Genomic DNA, 19827 nt, shown 5'->3' with positions numbered 1-19827 from the left:
CCATCTACTTTTGGCACAAGTCCCTGGCTACTAAGTCAGCCACCAGTGCCCCCATCATCTCCCCACACTCTGCTTGCTGGGAAGACCCTCCACTCTCTGCATACCTAAAACACTTACACGGTACTTGGTATGGTTTGGCTGTGTCCCCACCCAAATCTCAATCTGAATTCCCACGTGTTGTGGGAGGGACCAGGTGATAGGTAATTGAATCCTATGCTGTCCTCATTATAGTAAATAAGTTCCATGAGATCTGATGGTTTTAAAAAGGGGAGTTTCCCTGCACAAGCTCTTTTCTCTTGTCTGCCACCATGTGAGATGTGCCTTTCAAATTCTGCCATGATTGTGAGGCCTCCCCAGCCATGTGGAACTGTTAAGTCCAATAAACCTCTTTCTTCCATAAAGTGCCCAGTCCTGGGTATGTCTTTATCATCAGCATGAAAACAGACTAATACTGTACTTAATTGTTAGAAAATAACCAATGAGCAGTAGTATTTCCATTTTCAGGGGAGTCTTTGAGGGCACAGAGACAGAAATCAGAGAATATATGACATAGCTGGCAACAGGGAGGGGAGATAGGATAGGGCCAGGGACAGCAACAAAGGAGTCACATGTTTCCCATGTTGCTCTTTTGCTTATAGCTTTGCCTACCAATAATGTCCACTCCAGGTCTTCCCCCTTTCCAACAATCTTAGTAATGTCTTACCAGCTGACCATAAGGCAATGCTAGTCATAATAGCCAGTATTTGTTGAGCTTCTATTAGGTTGGTGCAAACATAACTGCAGTTTTTGCATTGTCGAAATTTGCTGTTTGATATTGGAATACATTCTTAAATAAATGTGGTTATGTTATACATCATTTTAATGCACATTTCTTGTTTTATTTTTTTCTAATGACTTACTACTTGCTGCTTATTTTATATTTATTTTAGACTATGGAACTGATGTTAGACAAAAAGCAAATTCAAGCAATTTTCTTACTCGAGTTCAAAGTGGGTCATCAAGCATCAGAGAGAACTTGCAACATCAACAACCCATTTGGCCTAGGAACTGCTAACTAATGTACAGCGCAATGGTGGTTCAAGAAGTTTTGCAAAGGAGAGGAGAGCTTTGAAGATAAGGAGCATACTGGCCAGCCATCAGAAGTACACAATGACAAATTGAGAGCAATCATCAAAGCTGATCTTCTTATAACTCAACATTGATCTTCTTACTCGAGATCTTACAACTCAACGTGATCTTCTTACTTGAGAACTCAACGTCAACCATTTCATGGTCATGCAGCATTTGAAGCAAATTGGAAAGTGATAAAGCTTGATGAGTGGGTGCCTCATGAGCTGAGTGAAAATCAATAAAATTGTCATTTTGAAGTCTCGTCTTCTCTTATTCCATGCAACAACAACGAACCATTTCTTGTTCTGATTGTGACGTGTGATGAAAAGTGGATTTCATACAACTGGCATCGATCAGCTCAGTGGTCGGACCAAGAAGAAGATCCAAAGCACTTCCAAAAGCCAAACTTGTGCCAACAAAAAGGTCCTGGGCACTGTTTGGTGGTCTGCTGCTGGTCTGATCCACTACAGCTTTCTGAATCCCGGCGAAACCATGACATCTGAGAAGTATGCTCAGCAAGTCAATGAGATACACCAAAAACTGCAAGACCTGCAGCCGGCCTTGATCAACAGAAAGGGCCCAGTTCTTCTCCACAACACTTGACCACACATCGCACAACTGGACTATGAAGTTTTGCCTGAACCACCATATTCACCTGACCTCTCACCAACTGACTACCACTTCTTCAAGCATCTCGACAACTTTTTGCAGGGAAAGTGCTCCCACAATCAGCAGGATGCAGAAAATACTTTCCAAGAGTTCATCGAATCCCAAAGCATGAATTTTTATGCTACAGGAATAAACAAACTTATTTCTTATTTGCAAAAGCATGTGTTGGTTGTAATGGCTCCTATTTTCATCGATAATGAAGTATTTTAGTTATAATGATTTAAACTCGTTATCATGATTTAAAATTCATGGTTGAAAGCCACAATTACTTTTGCTCCAACCTACAACTTACTTTTGTTACCTACATTCTCTCAGTGAATGCTCACGGCCTATAATGAAGGTCCAGCCATTATCTCCATTTACACTTGAGGCAACTGAGGCACTCATCCAAGGAGAACCAGCTGGTAATGGTGGAGCTGCGGCAAGACCCAGTCTGCCTGGTTCCAGAACCTGGACTCTTAGCCAACTGTCGGCAGAAACTAAGCCTGAAAAAGAAAGATGCAGGTATCTCTCTTTTTAAAAAAAGATTTATCTGTAATCCCAGCACTTTGGGAGGCCGAGGTGGGTGGATCACGAGGTCAAGAGATCGAGACCATCCTGGTCAACATGGTGAAACCCCGTCTCTACTAATACAAAAAAAAAATTAGCTGGGCATGGTGGCGCGTGCCTGTAATCCCAGCTACTCAGGAGGCTGAGGCAGGAGAATTGCCTGAACCCAGGAGGCGGAGATTGCGGTGAGCCGAGATCGCGCCATTGCACTCCAGCCTGGGTAACAAGATTGCGAAACTCCGTCTCAAAAAAAAAAACAAACAACAACAAAAAAAGATTTATCAGAAGTTCAATTTTTGTGGGGGATGATATAGTTTAGGATGCTGAATAATAATGCTCATGACAGGGTGGAATGGGACAACCCCCTGCCTCATCGCCTGGCATCCACCGGAGTCAAGTAGGGTAAGGCTGTGACAAGGGGGGAAGACAAACTGCCTTATCCATACCGGGTTGCTAATGGGCCTGGTGTTCCCAAAGGCCCACCCTCAGTGCAAAGCTGGCATCTGGTGCATATACACATGGGCTTCACCCCAACTTCCCAGCCCACTTCCACCCAAATGATTAGTGGAACTGCTTTCTCCAAATATTTGGAAACTTCCTAGCTTGTGAAAGCAACACAAACAAGCATCACCAGAGTGGATGGCAGCCTGGCAGCAAAGCTGGCACTCACAGAGGCAGCTGTCTGTCTGTCTCTAAAGGCAAGTGTTTTCCTAGGGCCACATTTGCCAAGGCAGATGCCACTTTCCTCCAGCAAAAGGAGCCATCTGATGGCTTCCTGAGGTCTCCTTGAAATAAGAATTTTGGCGTCAGCCTCAGAGAGCACCCCGACAAGCCCGTGATGGTCACTAGGTGGGTTCATGTTCACCTCCGCTGTCCATCTCTTTGTGGCACGGATCCCAAGTCATTGAGTCAGACACTGGAGGAGGCTACAGTGGTCCCCACCATATCACCTCCCCAGCCACTGCTTGTGGAGAAGACCTGCCACTCTCTGCCTGAGGCCATTCTCCTGAACCCGAAAACATGTTCAGCTGGGTGAGGGTGAGCTGGAAGTGCAGAAGAATCAGTGTCCCATGAGCGCACATCAACACAGGTAGGCTAGGCGGTTGGTAGATAAATACCAGGGCTTTCTTACTCATTGGTTGGGTAGGTGACCAGGTGTGTTCTGCACTGGCTCTAGAAGTGCCCCAGAGTACTAAGCTCCAATTTCCCTCAGTGATAACTGGCTTGATAACTACCCTTTCCTGGTTACCTTCGCTTCCCCATCTCACTTCACCACTCTCCTATCAGCATTTGCTGGCACCACCTCCCAGATAAGCAACTTGCACTGGAATCTTTGTCCACCAAGACCAAGGCAAGCTGTTCTACCAGGTCCCCTCGTGTGAGTTACCCTAGGTGGGAGCTGCCCAGATCTGATTCAGAAATGCCCCTTCCAAAGGCCAGCAATTATTGTCCTGGCTTCTGTTTATAGGTTCCTTACTTCAGGATTTTCAAACTTGAATTTCTCTTCAGTCCTTCTGCGAGAGAACATACACCTTCATCCTGGAGATGGTTCTCCTCCAGGCTGGTGAGAACAAGAAAGAAAATCCAGCTGATACGATAATGTTGATTATGGAAGATGATGTCAATAAAGATTAACTCACATGCCCCCCCATATAGGAAATCCAACATCTGAAAACCCAAACTTAAGAATAAAGAAAGAACAGATAAAGTACAGTGTGGGGATTCTCAATTCCAGGGACATATTTGCAAGAGAATTCACACCAAGGGCTCCACTAAGTAATAAGTTCCCTCATCCCCCACCTCCCCAATATCCATCTTTTCTTTCTTCCTTATTAATGGAGTCTCATTTCATTTGAACAGCCATACGCTTGGTGAAAATACTACATTTCCCACTGTCCATTGCAGCCAGGGTTGGTCAAACAACATACACGTGGGTTGGTCAAGTGACATATACGTGGTTGATACATAAGGGGAAGTTGACAGGTGGGGCTTCCAGGAATGCTTTTTAAAAGAGAGAAACCCAGATGGCTTTCCCAGGTGTATAGACTGAATCTTGGAATATAGAAGTAGTGGTGCAGCTGGAGCAGCCACCCTGTGATCCTGAGGCAACCAACCATGAGAATAAAGTCACAGGCTAAGGATGATGGAGCAGAAAGAGAATGAGACAGAGCTGAGACCTCTTCTGGCCTCTCATAGCTACTGTACAAGCCCTACACTGCCTACCTCCAGCTGCCTATACAGGAAAAAATAAACCCTTTCCGTGTTTAAATCTCTGTAGATGGAGGTATTCTGTCACCTGCAGCTTCACAAAGAGTTAAACTAAATTTGGCCTGAGACCGACTCCATACTTTGAGTTTCTATGTGGCAAACTGCAACCTAACAATATATTCTTATAACCAACAGCTAAGTTGCAAATAATCACAGCAGCCAGGCTTCAGTCAGTCACAGCCTACCAGCTGATCAGACTATGTCCATATAAGGCAAATGCCTTATCACACCATGTCCAAATATGGCAAATGCCCAGCTGCAACCAATCAAGCTGTTTCTGTACATCACTTCCTTTTCCTGTCCATAGATACTGCTTGCCCCCACCTTGTTGAGTGGAGATCTCCCAGTTCTGAATGCTGCCCAATTCATAAACTGCTATATGCTCAAACCACCTCTGCTAAATTTAATTTGCCTAAAGTTTTTCTTTTAACAGTAATCATAACCGATGCTCGCAATAAGGTTTTCCTCTACTAAGAAATTCCAAATAGCAAAATCCAATCAGAATAGAATCAATCACACTTTAGTAGAGCTACTAAGCCCTGCCACAGCCGAGGTCCATCTACAAAATCTGCTTATGGCAATGCCCATATGCTGCAGTGCCTTTCTGCTTCCAGGGAAAATCAAACATTCAGCATTTTATCTCCCCGATATAATTTGAAACTGCCCAGAACATGTCAGAAGACTATACTAGTGGTATCTAAAGGATGGGAAATGTAGAATCTGCTTCAGGTCAACAGTATAAGCACAATTCACGGTTCCTCTTTCAACTATCAAAACTCCATTTCCACCTTCCAAAGCGACCCCTGACTCTAATACCCAGGGCTCTTAGGAACTCATATTCACTTTAAAATAACAAAACTTTATTATTAGTGGTAATCACAGTACTAGTAGTTGTAGCAGCAGCAGCAGCTGTAATAGTAGTAGTAATCCTGCCACTATTCTAATTTAACATTTAAGGAGCATGTAAAAATATGCCAGGCACTATGTTAAGGTCTTCACAGGCACTACTTTATCTAATTCTTGCAAAAATCTTTTCTAGTTGGAAGTATTCTTACCCTCATTTTACAGACATGACACTTGAGATTCTGAAATTGTTATTTAACTTGCCTAAGATCACAGCCTGCTTGATTCCAGAGTCTGTGCTCTTAACACTTATGCCATGTGGAGGCAGTCATCAAATCAGCAAACCAATATAGTTTACTAAATTAAACAATTAGCATGTACATAGCAGGCTCTATAAGCTTCATATCACTCAGTACATATAAAGAAAAACACAATCAATCAATGAATCAGTCATCCACCTCTGTCTACCCTGATTCCTGTGGATAAGGCCAAGGGATCAACAAAGATTGTGATCCATCTCCCCAGAACAGAGAATCCCCCAAACTCACCAGAGTTCTTCTAGCATGACATTCTTTGCCAGCATCAGTGCTAAGGCTTGAGCACCCACGCTGCCAATGTTGTTCCCCACCAGGCTGGAGATCATCATGGAACAAAAACATGTCAGAACAGGGAAGAACGTCAGAGATAAGCTAACCTATGGAGGGCAAAATTCATGGCTCCCTTCTGGTCTGCTCCATTTCAGACATCACTAATTGATTGCTGTGCTCTTTTCTGTTTTTATCCTTTTAAGACATCACTAATTGATTGCCGTGCTTTTTTTTTTTTTACCTTTTTTAGACATCACTAATGGATTACAGTGCTCTTTAAGTCTGGGTTCAGCTTTAGAATTCCTTTTATTGTGGTGCACTGTGCAGCTACTACCAATGATTGGAATTGGTCCTTAAGATAAAATGTACCTGATCCACCCCAAGATCTTCAAGTTACAGGTAGTGAATCAAAACCCTGAGAAGACAGGGACATTTCCAAAGTCACCCAGAAAGACTCCAGTGTTCTGTCTTGAAATCCAATGGTCTTTTTTGCTTACTCCATTGCCTAACATTGTGGGGTAGAAATAAAGTTCAGAGACCTTCAAAACTGGCCCCAGCTCCTCCCTCTTCATCTGGTCTCCCCATGAAAACTGCAGAATAGAATCTGAAGCTTACCTGAGCCACCTCAAGCTCTGGTGATCACTCAAGGCTTCAGCCAGGGCCTGGGCCCCTCATCACCCACTCTGTTGCCCCAGAGCCTGAAAGGCCAAAAGAATCAACATACGGTGTCAGTGAGTGCCTGATATGTGTTTTAGACATGAACTAACAGTCCTCCTCTCTCTGCAGTCCCAGCCAGAGGGGCAGGACCACTCAATCCCGGGGTGGCCTCACTGGGGCTCCTGGTCTCAGCAAAGTGGACCTGCCTCCATCTTTTGGGTAGGATGGCCAAACTTCACCAAGAGTTTTCACTGGTTTTACATTACAGACTTAGAGAATAGTAGATGCCTACCCAGCCCAAACCCTTAAGGACAGGAACTGACAAGAGTAATTTACAGTTGTGACACTTTCTGACACGTAGTTCAGATCTACTTCCCAGTAACTGCCACCTGCAAGTCCTTAGCTACCCTCCAGTACCTGCCCAAAACAAGTCTAATGTTTCTTCTGCAAGCCAGCTCTCTCTCTCCTGCTTCTTCCTAACTCCCCCAGTTCCTTCATGTCAAACTCCCTCAGCTTCTGGGCCATCCTTCTCTGACTCACTGTAGTTCGAAAACATCCCTTTCCAAAAGGTAGAGCCCAACTCACACCCTCTGACTCATCGACTAGGGACCTACCCTGGACAGGTATGTGCACTGTAAGGGTTCTTGGGTTCTTGCCGAGTTTAAAAGGAAGAAACTGAGGCCAGCACAAGAAAATCCAATGCGAATTTACGGCTCCCGGGCGATATACTGTGGTCCCACAGGAGGGGCCGGAGAAGTCTCATGGACTCCTCGCAGACGTGGGGTTTTATAGGGAGTGGAGACGTTTGATTGGTTGAGCCCAAGGGGAGTGGGGCCCAGATGGGACAAAATGCTATCAGGTAGGTCCTGGCGGGGCTTCTTTTCCGAGCTCTGGGCGGGGTGGGGGGTGTCCGAGCTCCCGGCGAGGGAAGGGGGGTGTGTCCGAGCTCCCGGCGACAGGGGCAGGGTGTCCAAGCTCTTGGCGATGGCGGGGGGGGGGGGGGTGTGTCCGAGCACCCGGTGAGGCGACTGGCCTTACATGCACAAGTTAGCAAAGGACAGCTGAACTAGGAAGTCTACTGCACTTTCTTTTCTTTCTTTTTTTTTTTGGATGGAGTCTCACTTTGTTGCCCAGGCTGCAGTGTAGTGGCATGATCTCAGTTCACTGCAACCTCCGCCTCCCAGGTGCAAGCGATTCTCCTGCCTCAGCTTCCCAAGTAACCTGCCACCACCCCTGGCTAATTCTTGTATTTTTAGTAGAGATGAGGTTTCACTCTATTGGCCAGGCTGGTGGTCTCAAACTCCTGACCTTGTGATCTGCCCACCTCAGCCTCCCAAAGGTCTGGGATTACAGGCATGAGTCACCACGCCCGACCTGCACTTTCATCCATCAGGTACTTATTAATTGAGCTCTGGCTGTGTGCCAGCACTGCTCTGTGTCCCAGGGATATGACACTGTAATAGCAAAAAAACCTGAGAACAATAGTCTTTGAAAGCTAACCAGTTAAATAGATTATATAACACTGTGCACTCTTTAAAAAATGCGGTCAGGCTGAGAGAGGTGGCTCACATGTATAATCCTAGCACTTTAGGCACTCAAGGAGAGAGGATCACTTGAGCCCAGGAGTTTGAGACCAGCCTGGGCAACACAGTGAGATCCCGTCTCTACAAAACACAAAAATATTGGCCAGGCCTGGTTGTGTGTGCCTATAGTCCCAGCTACTCAGGAGGCTGAGATAGGAGGACCGCTTGAGCTCAGAAGTTCAGGGCTACAATGAGCTGTGATTGCAACCACTGTACTCCAGCCTGGGTGACTGAGCGAGACCCTGTCTGTACATATTAATAAAATAAATAAATACGTAAGTAAGTAAGGAGTCATAATAATATACTGTGAAACAAAAAAAAAAAAAAAAAAAAAAGGCAAGCAAGTTACAGAACACTTTGTATCATATGACAGTGTTTAGAGGTTTTAGCACAGTGCCTGGCCCAGACAGGAAGCCTAATAAATATGTGTTGAAAGAGCTAGATACCCCCGATGTGGCAGATGTGACTTCAAGTAAAAGAGAGCTCGGGGGTGCTGTGGCCTCCTTTATTCTAGACTCTGTTGTTACTAATGCAGTGTGAAAAAGATGCTGATTTCTAGAGCCACGTAGTCCCATTCGTGGCTCAAACTGAGCTTGGGGGCCAGGCACCGTGGCTCATGCTTGTAAACCCAGCACTTTGGGAGGCCAAGGCTGGTGGATCACCTGAGGTCAGAATTTCAAGACCAACCTGGCCAACATGATGAAACCCTGTCTCTACTAAAACATACAAAAATTAGTTGGGCATGGTGGTGGGTGCCTGTAATCCCAGCTACGTGGGAAGCTGATGCAGGAGAATCGCTTGAACCAGGGAGGTGGAGGTTGCAGTGAGCCAAGATCGCACCACTGCACTCCAGCCTGGGTGACAGAGTGAGACTCTGTCTCAAAAAAAAAAAAAAAAAACACAACTGAGCTTGGCAGCAAGTTGCCTCCCTGTGAAATGGATGGGCTGGAACACCTAAGCCCTGAGGTTATTCTCTCTTCCTACAGTCCCAGGTTCTCAAACCCTCAGTTCTTGTCAAATGGACCCCAGTTAACTGTAGGGCATGACAGGATAGGAGAGCAGCTGCTGGGAACAGCATGGGTGCAAGCCTGGGTGCCAAGCAAAGAGAGGAAGCCTGCCCTGGGGCTGCCGTCTGGGGTACTCCCCTCCCTGGCAGGCCCTAGCATGGTCCTACAGGGAGCAAGAGCTCTGAGCAACCTAGCACAGACCCCTCCCATCCTGGGTGCCTTCCTATTCTTCCCTATTTCCTTCTCTTTCTTAGGTCAGGGGTCCTCACTTGTGGCTGCACATTCCCTGGGAAGCTCTTTAAAACTCCTGATACCTGGGCCCTGCACCTCGATATTTGCATTTCATCAGTCTGAGGTTGGGGGGAGGGCACCTGGCAATAGTGTTTAGAAGCTCCCAAGTGGTTTTAATATGCAGCCAATGTACAGCCCTAGCACCTCCTGAGGACCAGAGGGCTTCCTGTCACCAGCTCATGCCCTCCCCCAACCCCAACATCCCAAACTTCCTGTTTGTCATGCATACAGCAAATGTCAAGGCGGCACTCAAGAGCTGCCCACTCTCTCCCTGGCTCATCCTCCCCACTGGAGCTGTACTGCCCCCAGGCCTCCTGGCTGAAGAGTTTCACCTGCCCCTAAATCCTCAAAAGTCCCAAGCCCCACCATGCAAGTCCTTCTTCCTGGAATCCAACCTACCCCAGGAACTGCAAGGAGGTGTTGCCTCGGAGCCCCTCGGCCAGCAATTGGGCTCCCGCGGCGGTGATGTGGTTATTCCCCAGCCTGGAAAGGAAGACAGAGGAGGCTGGGGGAACACAGCAGCAACCAGAAGAGGAGGGCTGGCCGTCTGTGTCCTGGCAGGAAGAAAGCTTTGAGGACCTGCCCGAGAGGCAGCAGCCATAGCGGGTGCCCTCGCTGCTCGGTCCAGTTTACTCAGCGGCTCCCACGACTGAGTTTTCCCCCAGCAAAGGGAAGGGATGGCAGCACACCGTTTTGCACAGCAGCATGACAGCTCCGGGCAGGAGCCACAGCAGGGAGTTGTCCTGGGAGGTGGTTTCCCCTGACAGCGAGGGTGACTCAGTGTCACACCTTTCCCTGCCCTCTCAGCCACCCTTGATCCAGACCCCACTGTGCCCTCTGCAGCCTTCCCCGATCTGCTGTTGCTTCACCTAGGTTTTACCTGTTGCTCAAGAGCCTTGGGCAGGTCCAGGCGGCTAGGGGAGAGGAGTGGAGCCCGCTGAGCCTTCCAGGAGGGAAGGAGGGAGGGAAGGCCAAGGCTAGGGGTCAGGGAAGATTGCAGCCAGGAAGGCTCCTGCTACAAGCAAATCCAGACACCTCGAAATGCTTCAGAGAAGCCCCAGAGCTCACCTGCAACCCCAGGCTTCCTGGGGTAACAATAGGCTTTCATCCTTTCAAGGAACTTCAAGCCACTCAGCTCACAACAATCCTATAGGGCAGATATTATTGCACCTTTGGAGAGGGGTGTGGCAGGTAGGAGAACTCGCCTTTCAGGTCTCCAGCCTCAGCTCCCTGGAGGTAGCCGAGGGCCTCAGCTGCTGTGCTCCAAAATCTAACATCCTGGTGTGGCACCAGGGCTGCCTGCCAGCCCCTGCCTGAGACACCAGGCTCCCCGCTCCCGGGTGAACTTTGCTCAAGAACTCCTCATCAGCCTTGCCCAAATGTCTTAGGACTGCCCTGAAGTCCAAGGTGCCCCGTCTTAACCTTCCTTCCTTCCCTCTCTCCTTCACTCAGGGACACCCCCCTCAGCCTCCCCCAGCTCCCTTCCCCACTTCCCCTCATAGGAATTTTCCCCGATAAATGTGTGGCACATCGGATCCCTGCTTGGAGGACTGGACTCACACAAGGAGAAACAAGCTGAGTGCGTGTGTGATTTACCCAGCATCTTGCAGCCACTCGCTTACTATATAAAGCCCCTGCCAGACGGTGCAGCCCTTCATGTGGATTAACTCGCTTGCTCATCACTACAGCCGGTGAGGTAGCCATGGTTATTACCCCCATTCTACAGAAGAGGACACAGAGGCACACAGACATTGGGCTGACCTGAGGTCATGCAGCTAACGAGGGTTGAAACCTCAGACAGTCTGACTCCAGAGCTGGTGCTCTCAATTACAATGATATACGGTAGTCCCCCGCCCCCTGCTTACCCGCAGCTTCATCTTCTATGGTTTCAGTTATCTGAAACCAACTGCATTCCAAAAATATTACATGGAAAATTCTAGAGATAAACAATTCATACATTTTAAATTGCATGCTATTCTGATGACGTCCTGATTCTCAGGACGTGAATCAGCCCCCTGTCCAGCGTATCCACACTCTATATGCTCCCACTAAGTAATCATCAACAGTATCTGCTCCTGATGGCCAACCACTGACCTCATCAGGGCTCAAAGATTCAGGATCTCTGGGAGCAGATGATTCTCCTCCTGACATGTGGTCAGGTCAACAACAGCCCAGCGCTAGGTCACAGTGCTGCGCCATCCACCTCACTTCCTTCCATCACACAGGCATTTTACCTCCCCACACCTTCCCAAGAAGAAGAAGGGTGAGTAGAGTACAAGAAGATATTTTGAGAAAGATGGAGAGAGACCACATTCATATAGTTTTTTATTATAGTATATTGCTATAATTATTCTATTATGAGTTGCTATTACTTTCTTACTGTGCCTAATTTGTAAATGACACTTTATCGCAGGTGTGTAGGTATAGGAAAAAGCATGGTATGTGTAGGGCTTGGTCCTCTCCTTGGTTTCAGGCATCCACTAGGGTCTTAGAATGTCTCTCCTGCACATAACAGAGGACGACTATGTTGGCCACGAACAGCCTCCATTTGTGAAACTAGCACCCTTCTCATGGATGGGTCAGCCACATCCTGCCACAGCCTATTCCAGGCTTGTGAGTCTGAGGGAGCAGGCAGTAGTGGCAGGACAGAGTCCTTTGTACAAATACACAGATTGGCACCTGTGGTCCTGATCTCAGTAGCCCTCGCTGAGACTGAGCTATGTGGCCAGCCATTTTAAGATGGCAGCTTCCATCCACAAATCCAGCCCAAGAGGTAAAAGAATAGAGGGAAGCAATTTTTAACTTGTCTTCTTTTACTACCTCATAAATCACAGGAGGCAAGAATATCCGGGAAAGAGAGAGAGAGAGAGAGAGAGAGAGAGAGAGAGTGCCAGGCCAACCCAGGGGCCAGCTAGAAGGGCAGTTTAACAGTGCCAGGTAGGAGAGAGAGACTCCAGTTGAAACTGGGAGACACTGGAGCAGCAGAAATGCAGACCCAGATGAGACTGCAAGCCTTGCATGCTCTGAATGGTGAAAGGACCTTCTGGGAGCATTTCAGCCACTGGCTGCCACAGCTGGGGTGGCAAGTAATTGTGTATGCCTTCCCCAGTGAGACAAGCTCAATCAACATGCATCGTGGGACTCGGTCACCCCAGAGAGCTGTGACACTCTTAGACATGGAAAAGGAAAGGGGACTAGAAAAACATTTTTGCCCTATGGGTTAAAGGTCAAAAGACAGGAAGCCCTCAGCAGGGCTATTCCAGAGTTTACAGGGGAGATGATGGCATTAGAGAGAACCCTTGCTCAAAATGACACACTGCCTCTACATTCAATCAGGAGGTCAGAAGCCAGTGTGGGCAGCGCCAGGGCAAGACCAGACCAGACTGTCTCAGCTGTGGGGCAAAAAACAGTTTCCAGGGAATAAGGAAAACTTGGGCTCACCTCAATGCCAAGAAGTTCTGCTTGCATGCAAGGAGCTTAGCCATGGAGTGTGCACAGCCATCAGTCAATTTGTTGTTGAACAAACTGTTCAGAGACACAGAAGCAAAGCACATTGGACAGGGAGCACCCAATCCCAGGGTTGCCCTTCCCCTCTGGGCAGGAATCACCTGCACCCCCATCATGCAAACAGCCCCCGCCCCAGCCCATCACTCACAGCTACCCTGGCTGCATGACCTGGGGTGAGACCAGGGGACTCGGGGCCCAATGTCCACAGCCCAGGCTGACTTACGCTAACTTCTGCAATGGCTCGCAGTGAAGAGCATGTTCAATGAGCTTGCAGATGCCTCGGTCTGAGATATTGTTATCACGCAAACTAAAAGAGACAAGATAAATACGTTTGAAAACGGAGCTGGAAAGACAAGAAAAAAAATCTACAAAAAAGACTTTCATTCATCCCTGAAGTGCCAGCATCTGTGCTTCCAGGAAACCCTGCAAAGATGGAGCACCCCAGAAAAGTGGAGACCCCAAGGTCCCTGGTGGGGGAGGTGACGTGGCATGGTGCACTATGACGGAGACGGTCCAGGACGTAGGGCCCAGATCCGCCACTAAAGAACCCTGGAATCCTAAGGAAATCACAGAGCTAATTTGAAGCAATGTTTCCATCTCTGCAAAAGGAACATGATAATCACAGCAGCCTCACAAAGGGGACGATGGTGGAAAGGAGTTGATATATGGGAAAGGTACAGCCTGAACTAGACAGGCTACCCCTGGAGAAATTTACCATCACCTAGGCCAGCAGACAGTAGACCAGCTGGATGAGACCGGCCACAAATTTTGGAAACAGGCAGGCAGGCTGTGGCGAGTGCCCAGTCCTTAACCCCAGTGATATCACTCCCACAGGCCAGTCCCTGCCCAGCAAGCCTGGCCTGCCACTCCTCTGGGGGCGCCATTCCCAAAACTCACCTGATCACAAGATTATCTGAAAGCTTCCCTAAAATACAGATTCTCAGGCCCGTACCCTGGAGCTGCTGATCCAGTATGTGTGTGGTGGGGCCCAGGGATCTGTATATTTTGACAACTGTGCACATGATTCTTTATCTTTAGGCAAACCTGGGAGGCCTTGACTGAATGATTAATAGCTCAGGCTCTGGAGTGCCTCGGCTGGATATTGTGATCCCGATCAGCCACTTACTAGTTATCTGTTGGTGTCTTCATCTATGATAATAGTATTATCAGCCTCACCAGGCTGTGTATATAAAGACTTGTGAGCACCCGGTACATGGTAAAAGTCACCTAGAATCGTGATCGCTAGCCCTGGTCCCTATCCTTAGCACTGACCAATAATAACATTATTTAATCCTCACGACAAGCCAGTGAAGTGGGTACCATTATTTTGTGCATTCGTGAGAAAGAAGCTGAGGCACAGACAAGTGAAGTGACTTTGCCAGGGATGCACAGCACATAAAGGCTTTGGGCCCAGGCAGCTTGGCTCCAAACCCCACTCCTAACCCTGACACGGTGCAGCTTCTCCCACAGGGCCTCTTATGGCCACTTCTCTAGAGCAGTGATTTTTTAGACTGCAGGTTGTGGGACATGCAAACCATTCTGAGGTCCTGAGCAGCACTTCTAAAATACAGATTGAACAGAACAGAAGAGAGCACAGTGCATCAGAGTTCATAGAGCAAAGTCACTTCATGAAGCTTTGGTTTCTCGTTTACATGGTGGTGGGTGCGCTCGCTCGCTCTCTCTGTCTGTCTCTCTCTCAATCATTGTGGGTCACAGCCAAAAAACTTTGAAACCCATCACTCTGGAGTCAGAGAGAGCCAGAGTCTAAAGAAACCTATACAGGGGCACTGTGTATATGGGGTTTCCTAGAGGCTGAGGATTTCGGTTGGCATGGAAACACTTCAACTGGGAGAGAGACAGGTTGGTACTGTGGGAGAGCCCTCCCCTTTCCTCCCTTCCCCTCTCTCTCTCTCTCCCCCTCACACACACACACACACACGCACACACGCACACGCACACATGCACAGTGCACTCACAGCAACCTCATGGTTGCTTCCCCTCCCCTATGGCCTTGGCAATTTTAGTGTGTGTATGGTGAAGAGCAGAACTTGCTCAAGGACAGTAATTGCTAATGGAAAACCAAACTGGTTGCTGCTGACCAGTAGTTCTCCCAGGGTAAGACCACTTGTATCAGAATCACCAGGGTTGTTTGTTAAAAATACAGATGCCCTGGACACCACCCCAAACCTACTGAATGGGAATCACTAAGGGCGGGCCCAGGAATCTGCATTTCCACAAGTGCCTTTATACACCACAGTCTGAGCACCATGAGCTAGAACCAGGCCATCCTCATCTTTCTCTGAAAATAGAGACAGACCCACAGGTTTCCCCGAGCCCTCCTGCACATCCTGGGAATGGACATCCCTAACCGAGAATGGAAGATCCATTCCAGAATTCCAGGGATGGACTGGCCTATGAGGATCACACAGGCCAGGAGTGCCTGCGGTCTTGGGGTCAAAACTATGAGTCTACTACCCAGGAAAATGCACATTCTTATTTCTATTAGGAAAATTGCTCCAACAGATAGGTTTCCAAATTCCCACTCAAGTATCATGATGCTCCCACCTAGGGAAATAGAGTTTGGTGCTGGCTGTCTCCCACTTGCCTGGCCACATCCACTCTCTCACTTCTCTACTTGTCTGGCTCATGAGAGGCTGATGTCTGAGGACTACTCCAGCAAGCAGCCTGCTTGGCCTCCCTAATGGGTCCAGCCAGTGGAAGACATTGGCCAGAAGCAAGGATCGGGGAAGGGAGTTAGGGGCCAGCTGTATTCTTCCATGGTGCAGAATCTCAGGCAGCCCTCTCCATACCTTCCCAGCTAATTAGTCTCCCTCCCTTTGCCCCTTCAGGTCTACCCTCCCCCAGCTGTTACTAATCCCAGGCCCCTGCACCAATCCTCTTGCTCTTCCTAATGCCTGCCCATGGCCTGTAAACAATCTCTTTATTAAACTCTCCTCATATCACCAATTTGAAGTGTGTCATCTGTTTCCTCCAAGACCATGATGGGTATAATTGTATTTATATTCATTGCATAGAATACATATATATATTTGCTATATATGTTATGTATTATGTTGTTATTATGCTATAACCTTATGACCATCATCCCTATGTCAGGGTTCACAAAAGTCACTGCACAGTTTCTAGTGGATATCCATGTGTTTGGTCCATGGAGAAAAATAAATCTCATTGCTTTGCCTCAGGGAAGATGTATACCATCCTAATACTCTCAAGAAGAGGTTTGTCCCTTGCTTAGGGTCAATTAAGGTCAACCAGAGGAGGGGTAGCCTACAGCCCCAGGAAGCTGGGAATAGATCTTAATTTCGATCTAGAACTTCTGCTTTCTCATAGGTTCTACATAGAAGCAAGGCCTCCCCTTTCAAGGCTGGAAGGATGTTAGGGTATCTGTGGGATGCTGATCCCCAGGCCTAAGATGCAGAAATAGACCCCTGAGTTCAGGAGCACAGATTCTCCAAAGGGCAAAACCTCACCTCTTTGGCTGGGGCTCTAAGCAATACAAGTAGTGTTGAAATCCTGCTTGGACACTGTGCTACTTAAGGAGTCCAAGAGTGGTTGAAACCCTGCAGCCCCTTTCCATCTCTTGGGTCCTGAAATTCCCATCTGGCTGGAATGATGGGGCACAAGTCACCCCTGATTTGGTGTCATTCCTGATACTGACATACTACACAAAACTTTCTGCATGTGACCTCAAGGTTTTCAGGGAGCCCCTGAAGTGTATCCACAGACTGGCGGAGGGACAGGAAACCTGTCATCAGAAAGATGTGATTTGTGAGACTCAGCTCTGCCATTTCCTGTGTGACTTCACTTCCTGTGGACAAGTTACTTCACTTCTCTGAGCTTCAAGTCAAGGATAATGGAGATAATAACATTCCTGCCTACAGCCCAAGGTGGTTGTAGAGGTTAGATGAGGTCATTCTGGAAAGCGTAGCACCAGACCCAGCACACAGGCCAGTCAGTAAAGTATGGCTGTCATTGTCAAATATTGAAATTAAGACCCAGAAGGGAAGGGATCTGGGAAGGGTTGCAAAGAAGGGTGAAACAGGAGAAGCTGGGCCCAGACTTCTGGATCCCAGCTCGGGGCTCCCATGATTCACCTTGATGGTGCTCCCCTGTGCCTGAACAGCAATGCCCAGCAACACTCACTACAGAGCCTTGCAGACACCAAGGCAAGGCAGCAGCTGCTCCACGCCAATGTCGCCCACAGAGTTGTAGTCCAGCTGCAGGGCCACGGGCCGCCGGAGGTGCCACAGCACGAAGGCCAGGGCAGCACACTCGGTGGGGCCCACGCTGCAAAATGTCAACTTGAGGTGCCCGACATTCATGCCACGTACAGCCTTCCGTGCCAGCCGCTCGTCCTGCATCTCATACAGGCTCCGGATGAGCCAGATGAACCTGGGCATGGCGTGCATGCTCTTGGCCTCACCCGGCGCGGCTGGTGGGATGGAGTGGAAGTGCTTGCGGAGGCTGCGGGCCAGACACCAGCGGGCACAGGCCTGGCGCTGGAGCAGGGCCTTCTCGGATGCCTGGCACTCGGCCAGCAGGCCCCAGTGCTCCCAGGACAACAGCCCCGCCAGGAAGGCTGCCGTGATCTGAAGGTTGTGCGGCTCAGTCTTCTGCAGCAAAGCTGCCACGCTGCCGTCCTTCCCCCTCGAGCCCTGGATGCACAGCATGGGCAGGAGCCTGGCCATCAGTGAGTTGCCTGGCCTGCCACAATTGAAGAGGTGTCTGAACAAGGCTGGCGGCACGTCAGCACTGAGTGCCAGATAGAACGCGGCAAAGAAGCACTGGAAAGTGATGTGCAGGAATTCCAGGGGTGCCGTACTCTCCGGCATGACACCTTTGGCACGCACCAGGAAGCCGAGAGAAATGTCATCAGGGCTGACCTGTGCTGCCTGGAGCTGCTGGGCTGAGAACACATAGCAGCACGTGCCCAGGCCCCAGAGAGCAAGTCTGCCGAGGCGCAGGAGGGTGGGGAGGCGGCCCAGGAGGAGACTGGGTCCCAGACCCTGGCAGGCTGAGTCTGGGGGGACAGCATGCAGCAGAAAATGCTGCAGAATCAGCAGGTACATGTCTGTAGTGGTCTTTGGGGACCCCCCCTCCTGCAGCAACAGTTCCTGGTGGCATTTGGACACCATCCATGAGAACACGGGTAGGTGGCACAAACCATGCAGGGCTGAGGTCGCTTGGAGCAGGCGGATGAGGTGGTCTGCCACTCCAGGCTCACGATGGCGCTTCCTCAAGTACAGCTCGATGCCCTCTTCGGAGAAGCCCTTGAGGATGAACTCGGTGCGGATGTACTTCCTGAGGAACGCTGACACGGCAGCAGGACGGCTGGTCACCACCTTGCGCGCATTCTTCAGCAGGTTGCCCTGCAGAAGGTTAAAGAGCAGGATCTGGACAGAGGTGGGGTCCGTCGGGGAGCAGTGACGTTCGCGATCCGTGAACCTGAACTTGAACTCGTCAAAGTCATCAAAGGTTAGCAGGACACGGTCGGGGTGGTCAAGGAGAAACTGGAAGATGTCCTGTTGATCAACATCAGGCCAACAGCAGTGCTCAAAGAGTAGCATCCGCACAGAGAGTGGTTTGACCACGCACTGCAGCTGCCGGCAGCTGAATGGGAAGACAAAGAGAAATTCCTGGAAGTCTCTCCCCGCAGCCCACAGCAAGTGCAGCCACTGCAGGAGCGTGCTCTTGCCGCTGCCCGCCTCGCCCACCACCAGCACAGTGTCCGCATCGTCATTGAGGTGGCCAGGGCTGCTGAAGAGCTCCTCCAGCCCCAGGGTGGCCGGGCTCTTCTGTGGGGGTCCAGCCATGCCCACATCCGCCCAGACCTCCAGGACATTCTCTGTGTATATGTCCTCCAGGCAGAGCGTCTCTGCCCCATCATAGGTACTGAGGAAGCGAGACTGAGCGGACACCGTGGTCCTCAGCTTGGCCATGTACTTCTTGCATGTGGCAGCTGGAAGGCAGAAGAAGAGGCAGGTGAAGGTGGCACCATGGTGAAGATAGGACCTAACCAGACAGTGGGCTGCTGCAGGGGAAGGTGACATAACTGAAGGGATAGGCGAACCAGCAGGCGCCCATCCTGGCTCCTCCATTCACAAGCTGTGGACTTTGAGGACAAGTCAAGGAAACTTCCTAACCCTCAGTTTCCACCTCTGTAAGGTGGGAGAAGTGTTGATAACTACCTTACAGAGTTTTTACACAGATCAACTAAGATAACGTGTGTCACTCACTTAGCATAGTGCCCAACACAAAGTAAGTGCTCGAAAGACATCAGTGACTGCCGTTATCATTACTGACACCAGGAGGAGTTGTAGATGACGGGAAGAGGCTCTGGGCTGGGATCAGAAGACCTGTATTCGATATCTGTCCTGCCATAGTGGCTGGTGGCTTTAGATGAATCCCTTCGCCACTCAGCCTCAGTTGTCTTTCTCTAAAGAGAAACAATAGACTTAACGGCTCAGGAGCCCCGTCTCTGAAGCCAGACACACCTGAGTTGGAAAACCTGGCTCCACCATTCACTTGAGCAAGCCATTTAGCCTTTCCAGGCCTCAGTTCTCTCATCTGTAAAAATGGGGACAATATATATCTGGAAGGATTGTTTAAGAGGCAGTGAGATAAAATAGAGTTTAGAAGAATATCTGATATGGCAAACTCCCAAAACACAGTGTTTATTACCATGATTATTAATGGATATAGTAGGCACAACAATAGACCCCCAAAGATGTCCAT

General features: G+C 49.0%; 1 protein-coding gene across 1 annotated transcript in view; it reads right to left on the bottom strand.

Moving 5' to 3' along the window:
- Positions 1–19827, bottom strand: part of LOC135277237 (nucleotide-binding oligomerization domain-containing protein 2-like) — a 40527-nt gene that overhangs the window by 5280 nt on the left and 15420 nt on the right. Inside the window, 8 exon segments of the mRNA XM_064383050.1 lie at positions 3806–3889; positions 5988–6071; positions 6642–6693; positions 6696–6724; positions 9964–10047; positions 13006–13089; positions 13295–13378; positions 17236–19051. Coding sequence (XP_064239120.1) covers positions 3806–3889; positions 5988–6071; positions 6642–6693; positions 6696–6724; positions 9964–10047; positions 13006–13089; positions 13295–13378; positions 17236–19051 — 2317 coding nt within the window.

This window comes from Aotus nancymaae, unplaced genomic scaffold, assembly GCF_030222135.1.
Source record: "Aotus nancymaae isolate 86718 unplaced genomic scaffold, 86718_ANA_hifiasm-v0.15.2.pri h1tg000030l, whole genome shotgun sequence".
NCBI classification, from domain to species: Eukaryota; Metazoa; Chordata; class Mammalia; order Primates; family Aotidae; genus Aotus; species Aotus nancymaae.
Note: the sequence above shows the minus strand (reverse complement) of the source record. Positions and strands in the feature narration are given on the sequence as shown.